Source organism: Tripterygium wilfordii, chromosome 15 (genome assembly GCF_013401445.1).
Source record: "Tripterygium wilfordii isolate XIE 37 chromosome 15, ASM1340144v1, whole genome shotgun sequence".
Taxonomy (NCBI): Eukaryota; Viridiplantae; Streptophyta; class Magnoliopsida; order Celastrales; family Celastraceae; genus Tripterygium; species Tripterygium wilfordii.
The window spans coordinates 2213051-2239694 of record NC_052246.1 but is presented as its reverse complement, the minus strand read 5'-3'; the positions used below and the strand labels follow the sequence as shown (position 1 = coordinate 2239694).

The 26644-nt window shown below is 36.4% G+C and overlaps 3 protein-coding genes across 5 annotated transcripts; 1 reads left to right on the top strand and 2 right to left on the bottom strand.

Annotated features, from left to right (window-relative positions):
• Nucleotides 1-2396: 2396 nt before the first annotated feature.
• LOC120017059 (SPX domain-containing membrane protein At4g22990-like) lies at nt 2397-8824 on the bottom strand. Of its 3 annotated transcripts, XM_038870121.1 has the most exons (12): nt 8656-8824; nt 8049-8107; nt 7655-7775; nt 6577-6723; nt 6406-6478; nt 6099-6203; nt 5555-6009; nt 5119-5420; nt 4134-4324; nt 3621-3811; nt 3357-3490; nt 2397-2698 (listed from the first exon to the last, which is right to left on the bottom strand). In XM_038870121.1, exons 4-12 carry the CDS (start codon nt 6645-6647, stop codon nt 2460-2462), a joined length of 1761 nt encoding a protein of 586 aa, XP_038726049.1. In that variant the 5' UTR covers nt 6648-6723; nt 7655-7775; nt 8049-8107; nt 8656-8824; the 3' UTR covers nt 2397-2459. The 3 variants fall into 3 exon arrangements, with proteins under 3 accessions (XP_038726049.1, XP_038726047.1, XP_038726048.1); XM_038870119.1 differs by having other exon boundaries at nt 6406-6723; XM_038870120.1 differs by having other exon boundaries at nt 4134-4318; nt 6406-6723.
• A 1052-nt stretch (nt 8825-9876) lies between these two features.
• On the top strand, nt 9877-11792 carry LOC120017107 (small nuclear ribonucleoprotein E-like). Its single transcript, XM_038870181.1, has 6 exons — nt 9877-10015; nt 10127-10153; nt 10271-10333; nt 11308-11386; nt 11487-11532; nt 11622-11792. Exons 1-6 carry the CDS (start codon nt 9974-9976, stop codon nt 11629-11631), a joined length of 267 nt encoding a protein of 88 aa, XP_038726109.1. The 5' UTR covers nt 9877-9973; the 3' UTR covers nt 11632-11792.
• A 394-nt stretch (nt 11793-12186) lies between these two features.
• Nucleotides 12187-26287, bottom strand: LOC120017106 (DNA-directed RNA polymerase IV subunit 1-like). Its single transcript, XM_038870180.1, has 19 exons — nt 26050-26287; nt 23751-23846; nt 22517-22637; nt 22299-22423; nt 21311-21364; nt 21016-21231; nt 20145-20300; nt 18973-19068; nt 16951-18885; nt 16654-16823; nt 16491-16557; nt 16310-16413; nt 15828-15976; nt 14576-14835; nt 14303-14476; nt 14070-14207; nt 13546-13787; nt 12897-13008; nt 12187-12792 (listed from the first exon to the last, which is right to left on the bottom strand). The coding sequence occupies exons 2-19, from the start codon at nt 23835-23837 to the stop codon at nt 12517-12519; spliced, it is 4482 nt and encodes a 1493-aa protein (XP_038726108.1). The 5' UTR covers nt 23838-23846; nt 26050-26287; the 3' UTR covers nt 12187-12516.
• Between the last annotated feature and the right edge of the window lie 357 nt (nt 26288-26644).

The following is a 26644-nucleotide window of genomic DNA, read 5'->3' as shown; positions in this document are numbered from 1 at the left end:
GCCAAGTTGTTGTACAGTACAACTAAATTTCTCAAACCAGGCACGAGGAGTTTGTTTAAGACCATAAAGAGCCCATCTGATATGACATACTTGTCCGAAGTTATGAGAATACCTTGGGGGTGGCTGCATATAGACCTCCTCCTGAAGATCACCATGGAGAAATGCATTCTTAACATTCATATGACAAAAGACTCCATTTTCGAACTGCAACAACAACAATAATACTACAAAAGTAGCTAGGCGAGCAATTGGGCAAAAGTTTCTTCATAGTCTGACATCATATTCTTGGGTGAAATCTTTTGCCACAAAGCGAGTATTGTAACGCTCAATAGATCCCTTTGAATGGGTTTGATCTTGTAAACCTGTTTGCAACCAATTGTCGACTTACCATTCGAGAGATCCACAAGATCACAAGTATGATTCTTTTGCCAAGGCATCAAGTTCCTTTGTCATTGCTTGATCTCAAAGAGGGTCAGATTGTGCCTCGCGGTAGGATTGGGGTTCATGAAGAGATACGAGAGTAGAAAAACAATGATAATCATAGAGACAAGAAGGAACAGTTCTTACCCGAGTGGAAATAGACTTCAAAGCAAGATCCGCCGATCCGGAGCAGGACCGAAAATTAGGGTAAGCTCCGATAACAAGATGTATCAGGTATATCTTGTTAATATGATGCACCAAAAAAATGCACATAAAATAAAATGAAATTGCAAAGTGAAAGCATGCAGGCAAAAATAAGTTGAATAGGAACGTATAAAAGGGAATTAGGGGCGCAATATATTGTCAAAAATAAGATGAAGCAATTAAAGGGCAACTCTCCTTTGGCGGGTAATCATTATTGAGAAATACCTGCCAATGGAGAGAAGCCCTACAACTACTTCTCTTAATAATTAAGTAGCTAGCTCATTCAGTACCCTTTGGTTTGTCCTATATTGATGAGATTGATGGTGTAGCCACCTACATTTAATTATAATATGTTCTTGGAGGACGTATATATATATAACTAATTAGCTGCTTCGCTAGCAATGAAAGGAATAAACGGTTGAAGAAATGGCATATGCCAATGCCATCGGATATCCATTTGGTGCGTGCCTGCTTTCTACGCATTCCATGCAAACTCCTTTTATCTGAAAAGCCTCTTACCTATTTTCTAGAGATTCTACAATATCTATCTCTTTCCCTTTCTCTCTCTCTCTCTATATATATAGAGAGAGAGAGCTTTGTTATAAATAAATAAATAAATAAATAAATAAATAAATATATATATATATATATATATATATATATATATATATATATATATATTTGTATAGACTAACAAATTGCTTTCTTATCTCTCTCTCTCTCCCTCTGTCATTGTGGTAGTTTTGGAGGTTCAGGGATGAAGTGGAATTAAGTGCAGATAGATGCCTGCTTTAATTTTATGATATTGAAGGTGGCAGCAAATTAAAACTGGGCCTCCAACTCCAGGTATATCCTATGTCATATTCTCTTTTATATATATAATATATATTTCACTTTTTTCTTTTTCTTTTTTTAGTGTTGCCAAATATTTTAAATCATAACAACGTAATTTTTAGTGTTTACAGACTTTTTGATCTCAGCCGCTGGTGAAATAATAAGTTAATATAATATCCACGGTAGTCACATATATATTTCCTTATTCACAAATACAACAGTTGGTTGGAAGTATAATTTTCGACACCCATGACTCATCAAACAAATGAAGAAAAAATTTACATTTTTTTTTAAAACTACCATATATAATTCTTGATCACTTGCTCAAGTCTCTCTCTTAATATCTTAACTCCCATATCCTTCACAAAAGCAAATGCTGAACCCAATTAGTCATATACATAATTTCATACATAACCAAAGCTCTCATGATAATAATAATAATAGTTATTATATATAAATATGCAATTAGAGTTATAACGAAAAATTACGTTCCAAGCACCATGACAGTTGTTTGATGGCATTCATTGGGTTATCACTTATCAGACATGCGTTGGACCACCATGGGCTTGTCCAACACAACTGTTCAGATATGGGCATGAAAGTGCTTTCTGGGCCAACCCCAGTCAGCATCAAAATTGTGGGCTTCCCAGAGCTCCCAGAAGAGAGTGATTTCCCATTCGGAATTTGAGATAGGTTGTGCTGGGCCCCGGTTGCATCTACGGACTACGAATGCCACTCCATGGGCCCTGGGCTTTTGCTCTCAGTATCAGTACAGTAGGCCGAATTTTAGACGAGACTGAAACTAATACGAAATCTCTCTCTCACGTTCAAGTATTAAGTATTAACACTTTAGTCTATATAGCTTAACCCAGAAAGCTATTAAAATTCCAAGAGCGAGCGGATTGCATGAACTATTCTTGTACAATATACGACGATGATAAATAAATACACGATGAAATGAGCAAAATGAATTATGGACATATTTCCATGCAAATTTTGAATCAATAGAGAGAGTTGTAGGTATAACAGGTAGCAACGATGGATGCTATGCAGATTAAGAGTGAAGGAAGTAGAGTGACATTCAAGAGCCTACTCTGGCCCAAGTATCCGGCCACGGTTATTGTGGCATCTGCAATCACACGAGCGATTGTTCCAGCTTCTGTTGAGAGTAGCCCACCGTTGTAGGTTCCACGGGAAAGCCTCGATGACATGACCCGAGACAATAGTGACAAGTTGACACCTGTACCAAATACAGTTGAGACAAAAGATCAACATATCAAGAAAGGAAATTATACTTATCGTACACTCGAAGATAGTAAGAAAACAGAGAGAGCAATTCTTTTTGTTCTCTTATCTGCTTCAAAAAGGAATGGAGCATTGGAGCTTCTAATCCATGTCATACAATGGCAAATGTCAGTGGATCTTGGTTAGAGCTATCAAGCTTTCTTGAGTTTCTTCTCACATTCTAGGTTTTTTTTTTCAGGACGTATGAATGTGGAATAACCCATTTCTGCTCTAAACTGAGGACACCCTACTCAAGCTACAAGATTGGCACCCCGATCACCACATTCGTTGACGGGAACTATCCACAGCGAATTTCATCCAATAAAGGTAATGAAATCGGCAGGGGAGTCCTGTTCAGATTCAGCACAACCATGTCCTTCATTCAATAAAAAAAAAAGTCATTCTTGACGTGGTGCATCGACTGTTTTTGTGCAGGAGGGCAATTGCTTATTTCATATCATGCTTTCAAAATTATAGGATATTTTCTCTCATGTTTGCGGGCATTCATTATTAAAACAAAGCCATACAATCATGATCATAAAAAATAAACATCACAGTTAAGTTTAATAATGATCAATGATTTTAAAAAATTAATATAACATTATTTCTCTCACCTTCAAGTACTTCAGCGGAGACAAACATGATGAGTCCTGAGCATACATATTGCGGTACAGAATATGGAAATATTATGTGGAAGCTCATGAGTATGCCCACGCAAACCATAATTTCAGAAGCCAATAATATTTGCCTGCAAATATATCAAAGTTATATATCAGCAGGATATGTCAAGCCAATCCAAAGTAGATTGGCAAAAAGAACTGTGCCAAATGTGATACAAATGTAGAGAGATCAAAGGAGCGGTCTTATTAAACTATTACCTGTCTTCAAACATGTTGCTAATGTAGCTTCCGACGACAATGTTTACCGGAAGCACTGTTAGGCCGAGACATGCAAGAAAAATTGAGACAGTGCTTGTAGACCACTTAAAATAGTATGTGGTAATAACACTAGATTCCGATAGTAGAATCTCCATGGCGTATTTGAGCATGAAATATATCAACAATTGAACCTGATATTTAAAGCAACGTAGGTGAGAGATAATAAATGAAAATGGCAATTGCATATTTCACAAAGAAGAGGAATCTAAGTGTAAAGAACTAAATCTATTAACACTCTACACAATAACAACTTACTTCCCCATGGAAACTAGTACAGAACATACCGCCCCTTTTTTTGATAAGTCGTCGGTTATGGTTATTAATTTTTTGAAGGAGGGCTAAATCAAACCTTGCACCCAATGCAAGTTATAAGGAGCAAGCCACAAGAAGGGCAACTCTTGCTCCTTTACTTCAGAAGTTTATGAAACTTGAAGATGAACTTCAATTAAATACCTTTACAGAAGGGGTAAGTAGTCTATATGCTGATCTAATTGAGGTAGCTGCCAGGCGAGACTCTTTAGGAGCTTCATCACTTCCATCAAATTCTTGGTCATCGTTTTCATCTTCTTGATTGTCTTCCGAATTCAATAGCAATGGTTGTTTAAGACCTTCCTCAAGAGCATTATTTTGCACTGCTTCTGTCACTACCCAGATCCAACATATAAATCACCATTTTTTTTCAATCATGATGAGAATATCTCAAAACAATGACAAGAAATACTAGCACGGGAGAAACTGAATCACTCAAATGGTTTCCAGATGCACTCATTCAGATGAAAAATCTTTTTGGCTGCCTAACAGAACTCATGCTTAAGGTGCAATGTTTCTTTAGCTAAATCACCACAAAGACTTCCCTTTGACACTGTTATGAAGTTTTGAGATTCAAGAAATGTGATAGCATTTTTCCATCTGGCTCGGGTAAGGGGTCAACAAAATGCCAGTTTTAAGTGCAAAGCTAAAATATGGAATCAGTAGTCACAAGGAAAGAAGTCAAATTCAATAACAGTATAAACCATGACAACAAATTCATTATACAAATACTGGTTGTGTCATTACTTGGATGGATGCTTAGACCAACTCTGACATAAATCATAAGGGGTTATTGATTACAGCAAAAAGTACCTAATAAAGCTGCCTAAAATGAGCAAAAACCTATGTCAAGGACTCTTCACATACAAACAAAAAATAAGGGTTTTGGTTATAATCAAGGGAGAACTAGGTCTAATATTCCTGGATGCATGGCAATTGTTATGGATATTCAAGGGTGGTTTGAACTGCACCCAAGAACAGAAAATTAGACAGATGTCTGCTAGGGTTAAGCTTACTTCAGCAATAAGATGCAGAATGTAGAATTAGCTGGCCAAGTTGGTATGACACAACTTCACATGCGCAGATGTAGAATACGAAGCAATTAAAGTAGTGGCAAAAGTTGACATACCAGTATGAGATTCCTGTGCTGTATGAATCTCTTCCACCTCATGTAAAGGCTCTCTAAATGAAATCGACAACCATACTAAATATATAAGCCAAGCAAAAGCCATAACCCAACCAGGCAATGTGTCCTGATTGAATGTGAACTTGTAAATCTTAAAATTTGTTTGAAGCAAGCCAGCGAGTGCCGGACCACAAGCCATTCCAAGAGCACTAGCACTAACAAAACCAGCTGATGCCTGCATCCGAATTTTCAGTGGTACATAATCGCTGATGTAACGCCTGTTAACAGCTCTAGCAGAACCGAATCTGCAATTAGAATGCATAACTTTGTCAACACATATGACAGGACATATGCAAGTAATATTTCAATCTTATAAAGTTCCACCGCTTTAGCATGAGATTAGTAAAATGAAAGAGGAGGAAGGATGAGAAACGCTCACCCACAGAGAAGACGGCCAACCAAAAGAACCACTATGGAATTAAGATCATAGGCTAATGCATACATGACATTCCCCACAAAAAGAACAATACTGCTAAATACAAGAGGTCTGAAGTACGATTTATTTGACCACGCACTGAAATACACTGAAGAAAACACCTGTGCAACAGCCATTGCACCAATGACAATGCCACAAACTGTTGCAGCAGCTCCAAGGCTCATGGAGTAGTCATCTGCTGTTGGGACAATAATGTAAGTATTGACCATATAAAGAAACGTGTTTGCTAAGTTCAGAAGCAGTGACATAAAACTGTATCCTCGATCAGCAGCTGATTCCTCGACAGGAGTAGGTAGCTCTTCTTGCATAATGAGTGCATGTTGTGCCAAGAAGTTCAGGAAGTTTGTAGAGTGGGTCAATCTATCTGCAGCTGCATTTAGTGAATTAACAACAGGATCCTGCAAACCAAACCTTACTAAATACCATAGCAATCCTTAAATCCAAACCAATATGTTGAGCGGCATAAAAGTGAAAAACAAAAAAGAACCTGGAGAGGCAGAGCTGGCTGATCATAAATTGATAGGTAGCTTCCCTGACGATCTTGAAGTTCATGCAAATTACGAGATATGGCTCCCACAACAGCCCCAAGTCCCTGAAATTTGTATTATCAGTCAGTAAATTTCATCCAAACAGTACCTGAACCTATACACGTGAAAAGGCTAAAATGTTTTTTAATGCGGTATAAATGAATGTAGGAAACCAAAAGAATTGAATGGCAGATCCGTCATAAGTTTTTTAGAGTGTACTATGCATAGCATCAATAAAAAGTAAAGAATATGGTCTTGACATATTACCACATGCTTGAACACTTGCTGCAGCTGAGAGTAAGGATGATTAGCACGAGTTTTGACATAATAATCAGTGAACCTATAGCCAAAACGTTTATCGAATTTCTTCAGTATCTTGCGCAGGCCAATAGCATTAATTTCAACAAAAAAGAGAAGCTGTAAGAGATCTCTGCCCACTGCTCTATAAGCTTCACGTAGCTCTGATATTTTGGAAATATTCTGATCCTGCTGCTGCTGAAGAGCATCATGCTGTTCTCCAAGCTTCACTAGCCTGCTTGCTAGTAGTCCTTGTTGTTCCAAAAGAAAAAGGACAATCTTCTCGATCTACAAATGTAACAAAAAGTACATAATATTCTTAAATTCTCGTAAAAAAAGAAAAGAAAAAAAAAAAACAAAAGAGCATATCAGTACACATGGCCGCCTGTGTGTATGCATATTTGTGTTGCTTTCATGTTTAAACGTCCTATACAGGATCATAATTGACTCCATCCTTTTGTCAAGATGTTACTTTATCTCCTCACCCCTAGCTTCATTGCCTAGTTCAGTGCTTGCATAAGAGGCCTGATACCTCTTTAACCATTAGAAGTGTAAATATCAATAACAAATTGAACCCTATCTCAAAGTTTTTTTTTTAAGTCCCTTCTTCACCTATGAAAAAATGCTTCCATGGGTCATCACCTAGTTCATTGCTCACCTTGGAGACTACCTCTTATAACCATTATAAATAGATATCAAAAGTTTAACGTTCAACAGCTTCAGAAGAATATTTAACTAATTGATGCAATCTGATGCTTTATGCTATATTGCTATTACATAAACAGACATACCATTGCTTACTTGAGAACTTTCATGAAGTAATTCTCAGTGAATTCTTGAAACATATTTTATCGTAAATTGAAGGCATGATTTTGAAACAAACTCCAAAAAGGAACCATAATGATATAAGAACCTAGAATACATAGATTCCAATAGTGTCGACCACACCTCTCCATAGTGGACTTTCAATAACTGTTTTTAAAGAACAGAATGAAATATGATGAATCATGAATGTGTTATTCAAGATGAACTGGCTAAAAGCGATCAACGAGTAAGGAGTTATGAATGCAGTCAAAATGCATAATTGACTCAGTTCGACAAACATCAGTTGTCAATTTTGCAGTTAACAGAGAGTTTAGTAAGCATGCATTGGCATAGACTAGCATTCATCTGACACAAATATCTGTGGACAAACTTCAGACATTTATTTCTGTCATACCTGATCATCAAGCATTCTAGAAAAATCCTTGAGAACATGTTGGCGATCTAGGGCTCCAACTTGAATTTGTTGAGCATATTGTCGTACTTTCTTCTTCATTAATTTATAGTTAATATAATATCTGAAAAAAAAAATCAAATTCATGAGTAGAAAATACTAGCAACCCCAACAATTACAAAGCATAAAAAATTATGGATCATGGTTTATCAAGTATACAACAACTGTAAAATTATGGAATTTAATATCCTCACAACAGGCTGGTTATGGTAAATTGTACAGAACCTTCACTTTCTATAGGCTGCTGTACAATAAAAGATATCTCACAGCCACATTGGTTAAGTTCAGATTCAATACCAATCATATGCACTCGAAAACATAAATATATTCAACATACCCTTGCCATTCTTGGATTTGTCTCTCCTTCAACTTCTTCCCAAAGGCAACCATCTCTCCCTACAATAAAGTATCAAAATTTATAACAAGTGTAAAGGAAGCCACTATAATGTGAAGTAGTGTACTAAATAGATGACATAAAACTAGCTGTTGAAGAGTTTAAATGACAAAACATAGTCACACATCATCTGCCATAAAATTTGTGATAGGATCATTGTTGTAACAGCAAGACTAAAGATTGTAGCTAACAAAACCCAAATGTTTCCAGGCACCGGTTTCAATGATATCAAATTGAGCATACGTTCGATTTCTTTCCTCCAGACAATCAAACAGAGGCATAATTCAGAGAATGAGAATAGCTCTGTTTGGCCGCCAAGAAAAACATCAGTGACTCAAAAGAAAGGAAAAATAAAAATGAAGGAATTAAATTCGAAGGTCACTCGCTTCCTTCCATTCAAATAAACAATGAATAAATATATAAATTCATTTTCTTTCGCAATCTTGAGACCCCGGTGAAGGAAAACTTAGACTACCATCAACGAACAAACGCCTACATAGAAAACAAAGTTGTGTAGCAAAGCAGAAAATTCTCTTTTGATGAAAGTCACCTTAAAAATGGGATCGACGAGAATAGCTGGGATTGGATTGCCTGCTTCTCTTGATTGTGGAAAAGCGGATCTCTCTTACTCTTAAGATGGAGGGACCGACTTGGAATTTTAGAGCAAACAATGATTGCCAGAGCCCAGAGTCTGAGTTTACGTCTTCTGTACTTGGTTTATTTTCGGCCCTATCCTTTTACCCTTTTTCTTATTTTTATTTTTATATATATATTTGGAATTCATGGTTTATCATTATCAAGTTCGCCAGACACAGCGAGGTCTTTATCTGGATTTTGTCCTACCTGTCACTCAAACTCAGATCTTCGGAGGAAACATTGTAAATACATAAAAATTGTGGACTTTTCACTTTAGTGCTTATCACAATTTTAAAGGAGCATATTGATTGAACGAGAATCACATTATACATAAATGATCACCCACCCATTAGGTCGAGAGTTCGAATCTTATCCCTTCCCAAATGTTTGTTTCAATGTTACACAATACTCTAACTTGTACGAATATATATTATATTATGATATATTAATAATAATTTGATTATAATTATAATTACAATATAACATATATAAATTGAAAAAATTATTTTTTATATATGATATTTGTTAAAATTTAAAACTTGTATTTTTGCTAGTGTTTCTCTTGCGCAAGTTCCGGCTAATTATTTTAGTAACAAAAAATTATCTGAAAATAAAATAATTCTTAAAAAAAGTGAATGGATATACATATATAACATTACATTCCATTGGTATTCATCCAACCCGACAGCAACAGGCAACATATAGGGCGTTTGAGATTTCATTGGTGAGGTGGGATCCATAAACAAAAGGTTTATACGGTTGTGTTTTATTTGGAGCTCCACATCATGGATAGTCCAAATCAAAGTTCAATCATAGATGATAGAACAAGAGAATCCCAATCATTTAAAGGCAAGATACAGCACTGAATGTAAAAACAATGAGATTCCAGGGAAAAAAGAAGAAGAAGGACATTCTTCTTTGCGGTTTACATAATGACACGAAATATTGTACGGTTTAAGGTTGGGCTTGGGATGTCGTGGACCTTGTCGTGGAGATTTTGGAGTTCTAACTAGATGGGCCCAAATAACGCTGCTAATTGGGCCACGCTTGAATCTGAAAATAAACTTTTAAGATTGTATAAATAAATAAATTAAGCTAAAGCGGAGCCCAGGCCTGTAGGCCCGGACCCAGTTAGCGTTATATAAGACTATTCGCCGATTAGGTTTAACGCTGCTTCCCGCTCTCAACGTCGTTGGAGACCGAGAAACCCTAGAGAGTAGAGATTGACAGCCATGGCGAGCACCAAAGTTCAGAGGATTATGACCCAACCTATTGTATGTTTTTCTCTCATTTACTTCCCCCTTTTTTGCTTTTCATCGTAAACCCTCGTGTTCTATGTTCGCTGATTTTTCTGTGTTTGTTCCCTGCAATCCATGCGGCTCAAGAACCTGATTTTCAGGTTTCTCCAAAGTGTAAGCCGCTCTATTTCCTTTTCCTCTCTGGCTCTGCTTCAAATTTTCTTATATTTATTGGATTTCTGAGGTTTCTTTTGGCTGATTTTGCTTTATATTCGGTATCAATTGTCTCAGAAAGCTCGAATCCAGATTTGGCTCTTTGAACAGAAAGATTTGAGGATCGAAGGCCGAATCATTGTAAGTTTCTTACGCCCTTATATTTGTTAATTTAACTTTCTGCTTTATTTCATGCTTAGTGTCAAAATTTCGTCGCTCTCTGATAGTATTGGTTACCAAAGGTCTTTCATGGGTTTTATTATCTTCAAAACTCTATGCATATTAGCAACCAATTTGTTGTGCATTTTACGTGGTTATTAAGGAATTTGTTGTTGTTCTTCTTCTATGTGCAAAGAACCACAATGCTTATGTGCATTTCAACCTAGAAAAAATATGAATTTTGCAGCTGAAATAGAATCTAAGTAGAAGTGGAAAGCACTTGGTAGTATGATCCTTAGGCTGCAGAATGAGTTGATGTTGCCTGAACAACTTGAGCTTTAAGCCTCTGAAGGAATGTCTGATTCTGTCAAAGGCAATATTTTTCTCTTTCGGGAACCACTCTCCATCAATATGTTGAGACTGAATTCTTAACTGCAAAGTTTTTATTCCTACAGTTATACTTACTTTCAACATTGCCTGGTTAAACCTGCTGTTTTACTGTCTTATCAATTGAGCTCCAAAATCTTGAAACCCCAAGTATGATTGTATGGTTATCTTCAACTGTATGTCTTTCACTTGGTTTTTGTTTGTTTCCTGATTTTGAGGTTCCGAACTTTTGAATTTGGGATTTAAGATCCAGAGTGATTGCTGTCCTTTTTTTTAAAAAAATTTGTTCTATTTACTCTGAAGTCTTGTGTCAGTGTCGATGGTGTGACATGCATGTGTTAACAAACTGCATACCCATTCGCTTAGTGTGAGTGTAATCTTGAAAATATAGCCCTGAAACGGCATGTATCTTCTTTCAAAATGTTGACACTATTTTTGCTTAAGCGAATATGTGAAATTGGTAAAATTCTTGATCTTAGGTTTTTTTTTTTAATGCCTTTGCTGGTATTTAGGATTATATCCTCATCATATCACTAAGTATCCTTCTTATTATTTTGGGGTTCATGCAGGGTTTTGACGAGTACATGAATCTGGTCCTGGATGATGCTGAAGAAGTTAGCATTAAGAAGAAGAGCAGAAAGCCTTTAGGTGAAAAACTTTCTTAATCTGCATGCCCTGTAAGGGCCAAAACCTCCTTTCTTCTCCTTTTTTTTATGCGTGCACTAATTTTTTGTGTTCTTTTGTTCAGGAAGGATTCTTCTCAAAGGAGACAACATAACTCTGATGATGAACACGTAAGTGAACTAAAAGGCTCTTCTCTCTCTCTTTCTTGCGCTCCATCTTTCTTTTGTCATTAATGACATTCCCTTCCTATCGCATGCAGGGGAGCGTAAATTCTCATGCTAGGTGTTTAGCAAGCTGCGAATATGTATCCCTTGGATGTTGATAAATGTTAACTTTATGTTACTTCCTGGATGTAATATACTACTTTCCATTGAAGATGTTTTCCCCCCATCTATATTACATAGCAGTTTCTGCATTCTGATGTGCTCAAGTGATTCTGGCATGGGAATTTTCTTCTATTCCACATGAGCCAGGTGTGGACAGTTGAATTGTTGCTGAAAACAATGATGGGAAATCTAAATCCAGTTCCTGTAAGGCCAGGGAAAAGGAGTTCCGCACTTTCCAAAGTAACCTGAGGGAGAATGGTGCTCCTCTATTACTTTGAAACATTTCCTTTGTTGACTGACTTGGGATATTAATGATGCAGTTGCTGATTTTTTTTTTTTGGATGAATGAATCACTGCGTCACGAAACACTTGATTATCCTAACTGTCATCTGCAACCAAACCATCAAACCTAGCATTGCCTTACCCTTATCACAAAAGTCCATTCAGTAATCAAACAACCAGACTCCAAAAACATAGTATCGAACGATACTCATCACAAGCATATAACAATTATGAATAGAACTGCCAAAACAGCAATTCAGAATATAGCAGAAAGTTTAGTTTATTGACACGACAAACTCCGGATAATAATACATCGCATATGTATGGCCATTACAAGCTTTTCTTTGCTGCTTCCACTAGACCTTCTTTGCCTACCATTATAAGGCAAACGAAGTTAAAGTGGAAGGAGCAAAAAAAAGCTTTGGTACATAGACTGAGATGTAAACTTAAAAGCAGGTTAAGAAAGTTTTTCAACAACAAAAGGAGCGATTCCCTCTTCACCTAGTAACTTCGTCCAGAGTCCAATTGTAGAATTCACGACAATCGTCAACTAATGCAAAAATCAGAAATAATATCCTCTGGCCTGCTGATATCTTCTGTGCATGCTAGGACTTCAGGGTCTGGCTTATATTTGTGCTTAAATGAGTCAGATGATACCTTGTCATCTTTCAGCCACATTGATTTGTAGCCTTTAGCCCTTTGAGGGGCAATAATTTCGTAAGCGCCAAGAATGCACTTGCGATACGAGAAGTCTTCTAAGGTACCATCTGCTCTTTCCAACATAAAGCAGCGTGAATTTTCATATTTTGGGTGATGGCCGACCTGCAAAGAACATTCAAAAAAGAAGGCAAGTGACGTATAACTGTATAATACTCTTCTAAGACATAAATGTGGGCAAAATCAATTTTCCCCATTTTTCAAGATACCTTTATAGCTTGAACTCCATTGCTCAACTTGTCATCTTTCCGTGGATGGAAACTTAAAGCTTCCATTATCACAGATTTGTCTGTTTCATTTATTTGTTGATTGATTGAATAACTGCATCCATAAAAACTTTACTAAATTCGATAATCACATGAAAGATAGCAATTAATGTCAAAAAATAAAACATCAAAAACACTAATAATATCAATTCGGTAAAACATTACATCATATAACAGCAGGGATTTGAAATGCCGCTTCTTTTAAAAGGATTGATAACGGAATAGAAACTAATCGATTCTTTCAAAATCCTAAAACAGCTTCTCCAAAATTCAAGCAGCTGTTAGAAATTTGCCAACCAAACACCAAAACATGTTTTGCAACACATAGAAGTGCTACTTGTGCCGTAAATAGCAATCCCACATGGACTCTAAGTAAGTTAACAAACTGCAGCAATAAAGGCAGGTACTAAACACAGCCCAGGAAAAAAGAAAAAAGAAAAAAAAAGAAGGATGCAGAAACAAGACTGTTCTTCAGAGACCTCTTCAATAAGAATACATTAATCAAGCTCAGAAGATATTGTGAAAGCAACATAATTAACATAATTTAATAGAGCGGGCAAAGCTTACAAGGTTCAAAAGAGGATTAAGTTACCTGCGTAAAATTTTACTCAATGTACGAGAGAGGTTTTGAATATCTTCTTGTGAATAATGACTTTTAAGCATTAGTTCATCAAAACCTTTGACAGCAGAATGAGGCAAATTGAAAGACTTGACCCTACATTCAGCAGTGTATTTCCATGCATCGGGTTTTTGAAAGTTCACATTCAGCTTGTCAGAACTGTTCAGGCTGCCCAGCAGGTCATAGACATCTAAAGGCTCAGACAGCTCACAACCCTGACAAAATGATAAAAATTAATGAGTAGACATTTTCCAAATGTAGAACTAGTATTATAAGGCAGCACCAAGTTTAAAATACACAAAACCAATAATTGAACTAGTATTACCACAATGGGGTATCTATATTCCCTACAATCATATATTCACTTCTAATCCTTAGACTCTAGAATTTAATTTCCCAAATCCTTAACTTCTTCAACTACTCAACCGCCTCCGAAACTCAATACATTTACTTTACTTGGATCATCAAGTCAACATGTTATTGGCAAGGACAACTACCTTTCCAGAATACATGATATCAAACTGCCCTCCAGTACCGATGGGTGGAACCTTTCCCCACGCCAAAGCATCTAGGCTCCCCTGAAGATTATCGATAGCTCCTGCCTTGGCAGCTTTAATAAAACACTGACCAGGAGTCTGCAACAAATTTCCAGAACTTAAACAATGCATCTTTGAGTTGAGTACGGAAAAATCAAAATCATACTAAAGTCGAACATGTAAAGGGAACTAACAGAAAAGCAAGCCTTCACAAAGGGTGATGAGACAGATGCATGTTCTCTTTGCTGCGCCAAGCCTTTTGCATTTAAACTGACAAACTCCCCCGTAGTAGATAGACAATTTGTGACAAGAACCAAATGTTCAGAGAGTATAGTCTTTCCAATATCAGCTATTGTGCACTCCAAATTCTGCATTTGAAACTCACATTAGTTGCACAGAAGTGTAATAATAGTCACAAATTCATATGCACTGCCAAGAAGCACAAAGCCCAAGAGATAAGAACGCACAGTGAGAAAGAATTTCCACCCAGCATCTATCCCATTGGCCAAACAGAAATCATAAATGTTGTCTGGATGACTGCGTGTCCAATCGATCATATCTGTTATCTGGAGACAACCATTTAATAGTACACTCCACAATCTTGTTTTACTGCAATTTCCTTCCATTAAAACCCTCAAATATAGTCCACCTGAGGAAGGTGAATTTGATTTGGGTACTTTCGGCCTATCTTTCCATAGAATATCGACCTTCTTGACCTCCAATACCCCTAACCAGCAAGCAGAAAATAAATATAAGTATAAATCATCTTGTCCTTGTATACAAGCCGCACTATCTATGTTGATGAATTTTAGTTATTTAATAACATATTATTAACTAGAAGGTAATTATTAACATTTCTATTGCGAATTGCAGAACATAATAGCAATAAAAACATAATTACAATATTTCCACTTTTCAAGATTATTTACTGGATTTGGTAACAAAAGGGATAATTGTAATAACAGTTACATAGGCAAGATACTCACTGAACTGCCAGATAGTAGAAGGATGAAGTTCAAGAGTATCAGAATTTTCAAATGCGTACTTCAGGAAACTAGACATTTAGTTTTACTCCAGAAAATATTTTCTAGCTTTACGAGGCGGAGCAATTACTAAGGCATAAATCATAAAAGTTAAAATCAAGTAATATGCTGCTTTTTTAATGCAGAAATCCAGTAATATGCATATACACAACACCAATTCAAATCTGACAATTCAAATCTGATGCTCATTCCAAATAGGTATACAGAAGGAATTTAATGCATATGCAGCAAGGAGTGAAAATACTTTCATGTCAGAATCTATGAGCTCAAGACTTTACAAAGCATACAAACGTATCTGTAACTAGAGATGGCGCAAATGCAATGTGTCAAAGGTTTAGCTCACACATGTCAACAAAAGGAGAGGGGGAAAATGTTACCAATCAATTTAATAATCTGGGTTTTGTATATTTTTGGAACATGACAGAGGTAAATCAATCCAAACAGTAATTTTCAACTATGATATGTGGACCCAATCAAGCCTCAAACTTTATCCTCAGAGAACATATGGGCAAATATCCAGTTTCCAAGGTAATGCTAACAAGGCACATGCATAACCTGCCATAGTGGGACAGTTACTTACTGACACATTCCAATAAAAGTATATAAACAAGACAATCACATATATTAAATCTTATCATCAAAGCGCAATGAGAACCAGTATTTCTTACATACTAACCTTTTACAACTGTTCCAAGGAGGAAAGGCATCACCAAGTCTCGAATTGTATCCAATTGTATGGATGAATTTTTGGTATTTTCAACTACTGTGACAGTAATACAAAATGTATCATTATCTTCCTTCTCGTCGTGAGCTACAGAACAGTCCCTGTCATTTATTCAAACAAGTCCGAAAAAGAATAGTGAAGCTCCAGGAAAGAACACTAGTCATCAGTTTTGCTAGAATGCTTCCTCGCTTGAGAAAAGAGTCAAACATAATCCATGCCTTAATACCAGATTATCAACAGAATTTCTTGTTGCATTACATGTACATATTTTGGGAAACTTGAATCTTCTAAACTAAAACAATAAGTTATTTGGTTCTATTCCATTGGTCAGTTCAATCATAGCGGCTATAGCGGATTCTATGTCACGACAATTTTTAAAACTAACTTTGTAGAGAAAGTGAACAACCATCAGTGTGAAAAGTGGAGAAGCTTACTTGCTCGAAATTTTCAGAATTGGAAAATTGGGGACAGAATTGCATTTCTTGTGGAGCAAATCAATAATTGAATGCACTTTAAGTCTTCGAGACTTCACAATTTCCTGAAAGGAAACAAGCTCATATAAGAAATGGAAACTATGCAGAGCATAAAGAACATATGCACATATCCAGATTATACCTTGCATAAATGAAAATGGCAGACCCAAGGACTGAAATGCATCTTGCCACAACTCTGTGGTGAGAAACTAAAACCCCAAGAAAGTAAATGATATATGCAATGTCATAAACGAAAAAATAACTCAAAAAATTACTAAAGATATTAGAAATAACGAAAAACTTACATTATCATCGATGTAGAAACAACATCTGAAAAGATAAGTTTCTCCAAACGGTTCTTAACTTCCAAGGCTCCGTACTCAAAACCATGCCTCTGTCTTCCAAGTTTCTCAGACAAAAACAGTGACATACTTTGATGTCTCTTATTTTTTTTTGAACCACACTCTAGAACATTCTACAAAAAGTTGATCACAGTCCACGAGTTGAAGCTTCCACGAAAATTATAAAAATATAGCCAGAGATTTTTTTTTTGGGGGGGGGGGGGGGAGGGAGAGAGAGAGAGAGAGAGAGAGAGAGAGCACCTTCAAATTTAGCAAAGGTGAAGTTTCAAGTAGACTAACTGGTTGATCCAAAGCACTGTACGCTGCTTCAGAAATGGCACAGGCGGCCAATGAACCCACAGGTTCACCATCCATGACTTTGCAAGCACTAATTCTCCCACAGTCATTGCTGATTGAACTAAATATATCCTCATCAGCATTATAAGAGAACTGAACTAGCTGATTCCCATATGCATTTCTCACTGTTCCATCATATGCAGCGTGCAAATCACGCATGAAATACATAAGCCTTCTAGACAATGTGCCAGGAAGGTCTGCATTGTCGCTGAAAGAACTACCTCGACTTGTAACGGAATGAACAAAAGATTCAATTGGATTCAATCCCGTAAGAAAAGAATTGTGAACCACGGCATATGGGATATACGACTTGGGACATGCAGCAGATTTATGAGCCTTCTGAATTAAAGAGATACCCTTCTGTTTATTCCAACCAGCGCATGAGAGTTGATGGGGAAATTCAAATGACAACGGTACAGTAGAATATTGTAGGCCAAGACACATGCTATTTTGGACCAATTTATGCAAATTACCTTTGCTTCCTGCCTTGCAAATAGCGAGCATTGAATTGTCCTTGCTTGCATATTTATAGAACAAATTATTTATATCCCAAAATACTTGCTTAAATGCATTAACAGAAACTTGATTGAGGGACGCTGATCGTTGCCTTTCATAGCTCAAGTACTCTGCATCAAAGCCCATGACATACTCATCCTCTTCAAGACATTCAGCAAGAAGACCTCGATTAGAATCCACCATCAACTGTTTAAAGTTGCATGTCTGCTCTGCCTCTTGTAGACCAGAAAAGATTTCATCCATCAAGTTTTTCCTTGATGATGAGTCAGAAGTTAGGTATAAATCTGACAGTGAAATACTCAAGCCCCTCGTCGACAACCATTCGCAAAGTGTCTCCTGAGCAGCACAGAGAAAGTCAAGCACATTACCTGGGAAACTTTTTATAAGACTCTGGAAAAAATTGCTATCAGTCTCACGAAGCCACGTGGATCCTTCAGAAGAAATAAGCTCCCCGTTACATATGCAGACACTGTTGGAAGGAGAAGCATAATTAAATTCTCTAGGTAGAAGCATGCTAAATAACTGCTTTCCGGTCCAACCAAAACCATTAAGTGAAGGAGCTTCAATAATTGCTGGAGGAAGCAATTGATGAGGACAAAACATTTTTAGCTGCTGCATCTGAAAGAGGTCCAAGAGGGTCCAATACTCCAACACCAAATGAGCAGCAGTCAAGCTATCATGACCAAGTGAAAGAAGATTTCTACCACTCTGCCTGTTAATCAACTGTCTATCTAAAGCAACAAGCTCACTCAGCTCTACTCTCGTTTCAATGGATTGAGGGACATATCCATGAAGGCAATCTCCATCAAAATCCCCTCGTAGCGGGGAACAACAGAGTGGGTTAATACAAATAACAGAAGTTACTGGAAGGACCTTAACAGAGAGAGCAAGCATGGAGTGATGATGAATAGAAGGAGGCCTATTTATCAACACGATGTCGCCATCACTTAGAGGCCTATACACAATATCTCCAATTTGTAGATCCTTAATATTATGACAACGAATCAGACTATCTTTTCGGCGAACAAAAAATGTACCCTTGTCATGACAACACAGTTCACAATAAGCACACAGCTGCTCCCAGTTCAAGGCATTCAGATGCTCAGGAATTTGCAACCTCTCTGCAATATGCCTGGGTATACCAACTTCATTGGGTTTGATATTTATATCACCAATGACAACCATACGAAATGAATGATCATTTCGCTTTGCAAGAACAACATCTTTGACCCATCTCTGACCATAAGGATCGGATGCTGGATCTTTGTTCTTTCTAAGTACCACAGCCACAGAATCGTTATTTAAAGACTTGCCTGCATTTAACTGTGCATCAGAAGTACAAGTGTAAGAAAAGTAAAAGTCCAGAAAAGGTTTATTAAATTGCAAATAGAAAAAATGGGTGAAGCTTGCCTTGGAAATTTTGAGGCAGTCAAGAAGGCGAAAACTCAACTCACTAGCCATGCCTCTAAAATCAACCAGTTTCCTGTAAGCCCTGGTCCTTTCATCCTACAACCATGAACACGGACACACCAATTAGGAAAAGAAAGTAAAACTCATGCATTATGCAAAATTATTAGCTAAGACAAGAAAAGTAGTGAAAATTAGCCAATAACTGAAACCAGTTTGGTTTCTCAACTTTATTTTGCCATCCTATGGTTTAGTAAATATTACCTTACCTCTCTACATACTTCTTGTTAGAATGTGAATATGTATAAATGATGTGAAATGTTCCAACCCAACAAGTTAACTTATTGGATTAAATGACAAAGTAACTAATCTTAACATGGTATTGGAGCAGGAGGTCTTGAGTTCAAACCTTAATTTCCACAATTTAAACCCCCAATTTGTTGTTGCCCCAAATGTGGACCTTTGTATGTGTTTGTTGTTGCCCCAAGTGATGGGTTTGTGTGAGAGTAGATTTAGTATTGGATCTCGTTTGATGTGCACGTGTTGGGCCGTCGGATTGTCCAGACCACACGTGAGGGAGATTGTCAGCATATGTATAAATGATGTGAAATGCCCCAACCCAAAAGGTTAACTTATTGGGTTGAATGGAAAAGTAACTAATCGTAACACTTCTCATCCTAAGAATGTCGGGAATTGAATAGAAATTATGTACCTCCATCAACTTTAACATAAACTAGAAGCTGCTGGTCCTTTTTCTCAAAGTTCTAACTTAGAACACTATTCAGCCATAATTGAGTTCATTCCATTGATCTCATGTAGGAAGTTGGATAAATGTCATTTATGTCAAGATAAGAATTTGAGATCATCTAATACATATAATTACTTTTAAACAATATAAACATAAAAGGAAAAATACTGAAGCTGTACTTGACATTACATCTCTTCCAATCAATCATCTATGTCACGTGAAAAATTAATAATGGAGATAGTGACTGAGATTTATAGCATTTACATGTAATTTCCATTAAATGACATGTGTTACACAAGGTTTTGTTAAGTTAAAACTGATTTTTTAATAAACCTTTCAGAACACGGTGTTTTACCCACGCTTGGAAAAACACAATACTTTCATACCTTACATGGACTTCAGGAAGTTGACCACAAAAATAACTTACAAAGACTAGACGCTGCCCATTAGAAAATCCATGCATAACTTGTGTCACACGATGGCAATTTGGTGTTATAGGGAAGAAGTTGAGAAACAGAGTCTCTATTCTTGAAACAAACTGCTTTATGAACTTCGGGTCAACACCATTCAGCAAGTATCGAACCTGAAACAAAAAGGAGGCATTACCAGAAGCTGCAGAAAGAAACTATGTCCTAATAGCGAGAACCATTAAAGAAAAGTTATCAAAACTAGAATATCGTGTAATCTGAAGGAAAAATGCAGTTAATCAAAGGAACTTCTAAAACAGAAATATGTGATTTTTGATTCCAAAAACCTTATAGAAAATGTCAAGAAGTCACATCGTGACCTGTGGATTTAGCTTTCAGAGTGTGACATGCAGAAAACAGCTTCATGGTAATAAAGAAGAGGCAGGTGCAAGGTTATATTTTGTTCATACAGACGCGTACCGGCAAGTATATATTATGTTTATATGTACTGTTAATCTATAGTCATTGCATATGCTGCAACAATAGAACAATCATGCATTGCTGAAGGGCACGAATAAAGACTTCATGAAAAGAATCTCTCAAGGATGCTAAACCTTTTGATTCCGTCATGGTCATTTGAAAAATTTTACATCGACATACACATTTTACAGAAATGAGTTATCTCAACTTAAAAGAGTGTGCACGAATAATACAAACCCTAATGTCTCTGTGTATGTGTGTGTCTTTTGTCACAAATGTTGCATGCACATAACGACAAGTGAAACATTCTCAGTGAACTTAATTAAATTTCACACATAAGGATGAGCACCTATGTTTATTAATAAGAAATACTGTGCTATTAAATATGTTTGCATGAGAATGCAATGCTACCTGTGCATGTGTTAAAACCCTTCTGTTTGGCTTCAAACAAATTTCTCCTTGTTGTGCATCTTCTGGGATAAAATCCCAATAATCAGCAGGCAGTACTTTCTTCAATCCTTTCTTTGGAAACTTTTCATTGACTTCGACTATAATCGAAGTTCTTTTGAGGGGATCTTGTGAGGAAAATTTAAATTTCATTTTTGGATACCAATCTTTTGAATTTCCCTGTTTCCAGAAGAAGTAATTAATTTGAAATCATAAAACTGCAAAAACAAATACATTAAAACAAGAGGCTAAAACACACCATACAGTATCTGCAAGCTGTCAGCCAATTTTCTTGAGAGATTGATTCAGCCCCCTGCTACATATGTCCATCAAAAATAGAAGAAATATCTTTTTTTATTGGAAAACCTTAACAAGATAGAAGAAATATCACCAGCAAGAAGACAACTAAAACATGCATTTAGCTTAAAGAGAACCATTTAACATAATTATGATCCTTATAAATATAAATGGAGCATGACAAAGAACAACTTATAAAGTAAAAACCAGTTAATCATGAACCGCTAAACAAAAAATTATGTAGCAGAACTGCAAAATCCAATTAATGCAATGGGAATGGTGAATCAAAAACATGCTTCACTACGAGTTATTTATGAACCTAAATGTTCTCCTTCTACAAGATTAAGGCCTTAATTATTGGAAAGCGATATCAATATGTTCCCCCGGTTTTTATTACATTCTCAAGAATCAGGTATTATTAACTGTCGCTATCTCAAGGTTAAACAATTCCATCAGGGGTCCTCCAGTGACACATGGTCTGGCAAAGACAAAATCTATGCAGTCTACCTCCACATTAATTGCTGAAGGACTATCTCTAGGATTTGAAGCGGTGACCTGTGGCTGTGGGTTGGGCAAAGACAACTTTACCACAAGGCCACAGGTTGACCCCTTAAACTGTTGCTATCTTACTTCAATTTTTTTTTAAAAAAAAAGGTAAACAACTCTGGTGCACAAGAGTCCCGCAGTGGGTGGGCTTCGGAACATGCAAGATATACACAGCCTTCCCCCGCGTAACATGCAGACAAGCTGTTTCCGGGGTTTGAACCTGTGATCTCTAAGTTTCACCTTTGTAACTTAACTATTGGGCCACATGTTCGCCTGTAAGATCAATTGCACAAGTATATATCCATAAAAAAATCGCAAAGTAAAGACGCTCATACATGCATGCACACATAAATTTATAAGTCAGATGTACTATACTGACATAGGATCAGAAGTAATTCCTTTACCTTGAAATGTAATTTTTTCCGAATAGATTTACATCCTGGACAAACTTTATTCAAAATTTGTGCAACTTCTGACATATAATATGGATGTATTATCGTGAATGGAAATTTAATAGCACCAAAATGACCTGGAAAAAAAGAAAAAAAGGACAAATTTTTAGCACAAAAACAACATGAGGTACAAAGCCGCATTCAATAAACATAATAATTTCCATCCACACCTTCGCAGTGTTTTAAATCGGTGGCTCCACATGTGGAGCATACTGAAGACCAATTTGGAAGCCCCAACCTAGGATCAGTAACCTCACTTACAGCATCAATTGGCACAGCACAAGTTCTTTCCTGTAACAGTATCACAATGTAAATACTGTATAATGAGGCAAATACATAACAACTTATCAACCTAGGGAATCTTTAGTGAATGGAGCTCTCAATGAGCTACAGGCACTCAACTCATGAAAAGTCTGGTAGGCTTGTTTGTTACTTTTAGTAAGAAAAACTGAGTTTTTTTTTTTTTCTTTTCAAACAAGCAAAAAACCCACACTTGGTGGACTAGACTCATTTTGATTCTGTCTGTTTTTTAGGGTTGTGAACTTTCAAGTGCACAAAACTCCACCATGATAAAATCTAAGAGGCAAATGTTAGTCAAAGAACTCTTTTCTATGCATATGAATATATGATAAAAGATGGTTTGAGATCAAACTCACACTTCAAACTCTGAACACAAACCTAGAGGAAGAAAAGTCACAGATAAAATATTTTGTAACTGAAACATTAAGAAAAGATGCATGTTTTACCATTAGGAAGAGTAAAAGTGTAAACTGTATATTGACAATCGAAAGGAAGGAAACAAAAAAATGAATTTAATACCCCATGACTAGTGACCTCTGAGAAAACAGAATACAAAAACCTATTATCAACTTGAGGGAAGCCATGACATAAACAAAGTACCAACACTCATTGAATGCATCAACTGATTATGTTGAGTAATAAAACAAAGGCCTATGACAGAACTGCATATGGATAAAGGCAGGCGCTAACAAGGGGAACCAAACCCAACCAAAGATGCCCACTACATGGGAATCTGATAGACTTCCACTTATTTCATTGCAAAAAGTTAGGATTGAGGTAATTCCTAGATAAACAGAAATCTTACACAAAAAGAACAGTAGTGAATTGAAACACTGTTTCTCTATTAACTGGGTCTCCCAGAACTGTTCATATTATCAGGAATAGTCCTTCTTTTATAATCTTCATCCCCTTTCTTTATCTCCAAAATTCTAATGAAGCTAACAAGAAAATTTATCTAGCTTTACGCTTACCCATTTATTCAAAGTTTAGCAGAATTTGAATTGGTATAATCCTATATCATGGGATATATATGCTTTTAGAATCTGCATACATCCATACAACGAAAGAAAGGTTGAGAAGAGTCGAACACCGGTAGCTACTTACTCGATCAGTTTCGTTTGAGATAGTGAAACTTATGCGGGTTAAGATAGCAGTTTGCAATTGTTGCTCTTCGTCCAAGTTACTGTCCATCAGGGTTGGCTGCATGAATCCATACGAGAAATTAGTGAGATCAACAAAGTCTGAAAAAAAATCCTGCACAAAGTGCTCAAGAGAAATTCAAATACGTTATCTAATAGAAAATTTCTTTTGTACATTCTTTTCTATTTGTCATCTATCTTTCTTTTAGACAAGCTTCTAACAGTCTTATGGAATAGAAACTAAAACGTGAAAGAGTATAAACTAAAGCATGTCTTATGGAAGGCAATTTAGAACAGTAGATTCTGTTCAAAAATATATTGCATCATCTGATAACTCTAAAAATCAGAGTATCAAAATGTTTAGAAGCTAACAAAGGTGACATGTATTCACAGTGACATAAAAAACAAAGCATCTGACAGTCTTTGTTTCTGAAAGAATTGAAGGTCATGAAGCAGGTCTCCACAAACAACTAAAGGTCAATATACTGCAGTGTTACAGAATTGAGTAGAAATTTTACATCCAAAAAAAAAAAAAAGAGTAGAGATTTAAGTTAAGAAACAACATCTGAGTGCATGAATAATAAATTTAACTTAAATATTAATCAAAAGTTCTATATTTGTACAACAATTGAATAAAGTTATATATTTGTACAACAATGGATGCATGCTTGCGTTCCCGTAATAAGGATCTCATAACCCAATAAATCCAACCTCCCAACCCCACCCTACTTTATTTCCCTTTGGAAGCAAAAAATTCAAAGTAATGACAGCTATTCACTTCTTAAATATTAGAACTAACTGTGTAAAGCAACTAAGTCAAGAAAGGAAAAATTAACAAAGAAGCTATCACATGACAAATTGATAATCACCCATAAATCATGTTCAATGGAGATAACAATAGTTTTCACGCACAACTGCCCCCTCAAATATCTATACCATATTTGCACAACTGATTCTAGTATGGAAACTATGTTCGACGCATTAATTACACGCAATAGTCACTAATTGACACATGAAGTGATATAAGATATACCTTTAATAAAATGAAGCATATGATAACCATGAACAACATCCTTTCAATCTAACTAATAATATGCATTATGTTACACGAGATTGCATTTTGTTCGCTACTTTGCCAATATCAATTTGGCAAATTCAAAAAGAGATGGCTATTCGCACAAGCGGAAGGGCGAAGTGCAAGAAGAAGTTTGAAAATCTGAACCATTCCCTAAAAGAAATGGATAAAATTCTCTTTTGCATTTCCATTCAAGAGTTCTTGTCTGTTTCCATGCCACTTTGAGACCCCGAAAATGGAATATTTCCTGTTCTTCTGCATAATTTCTTATCCAATTAGATGAATACACGTGGCATCCGCCAAACAGCGGCATGCGACAGGAATCAAAATTGTAAGCCCAGCGTAAAAGTAATCAACAATAATTCCATGACCGTTATACCAGACCACCAACGAGATTCCCTACATAATGAATTGGCACGTTGAATGCAAATGGCATCATCAATCATTGACAAACCAGTAACAACAGACACATTATTCCACCATCATCAATGAAAAATGGCATAAGGATGTACCTAAATTCTCCATAAAGGAGGCATATTCTCTTTACGAATAATCAGAGAACATTAAACTAAAAGAAAATTGCTTAACTTGAACACCATTGACACTCAGCAACCAATCGAGGATATCAAACCCATGAATCCCTGTTGCGATCGGCTCAGAATTTCACGTTCAGTCAAAAGAATAAACCCTAAACCGCCATTGTTATTTGATGGTCAATCTCTCCCAATAGAAAACCAAATCCCCGTGGTTTTATCAGCCCAAAGAGTTGTGCATTGACTAAAACACCAATATAGGAAAAAAAAAACAGCACCATTACTGAAATTCAACATAAAAAAAACACAGAAGAAAAACATGCACATTGTCCTAAGCTTCAACCTTTTTAAACCCTTCAGAAACTCTCAGCACAAAACAGAAACCCAAACAAACACTACCTCTCACCTCCCATGCATCCATTGAAAACCCAAAAATCATAACCCACAAGCAAACAAACAGAACATCAGAATCACCCAAAACAACAAGAAGCAAGGCCAATAACGCCTTAGATAAGAAGAAGGGTAACAGATACACTCGGGGCACAAAAACATTATCAAAAGTTCACAGACACGAGCATTGATCAAATAAAACCCAGAAAGATGTGAAAATTTCCAAAAGGAAAATAATGATACTGTGATCGAGAAAAAGAATGTACCTTTAGAGGGACCTTTGGCAGACAGCCCTCTGGAGACTGGAGTGTAGACTGTAAAGAGGGGTTTTATGTGTTTTTGGGTTTAGGAGGATAAAAAGCGGGGATATGGCAGCAGCGTAAATAGAGAGGGAATTGGTGGGCAAGACGGAGAGGGAACACAACGCCTGGTTTTACAACTACCAAAAGACACGGCGCCGAGTTCAAGAGTTAGATTGACGGAAACCGAGGACAAAGAAAAAGGTCTCCTAATAAAAAAAACTCTTGTTTTTGGAATTTGGATGCTGTCACATAAATAGGAATTCTTTTGACTTTAATTACGACGCCTCTGGCCCTCTGTTGATACTGAAACTGAGGTTCTGTTTCACCACGGTGAGAGTGATTTGAATCCTTATCATCACGACGATACACAATATTTTTACCATTTTAGTTAACGATTCGGACTCGGATGTGCATAAGATATGTGTTAATATGTGTGAACTATGATATACCAATTATTCAAAAATAAACATTGTGGGTAGTATCTTGTTTAAAATATGACCGTATTTTAATCTTAATTAATATAAAACGTTGGATGTTAAGTGAACCCTCCGTCATGTAT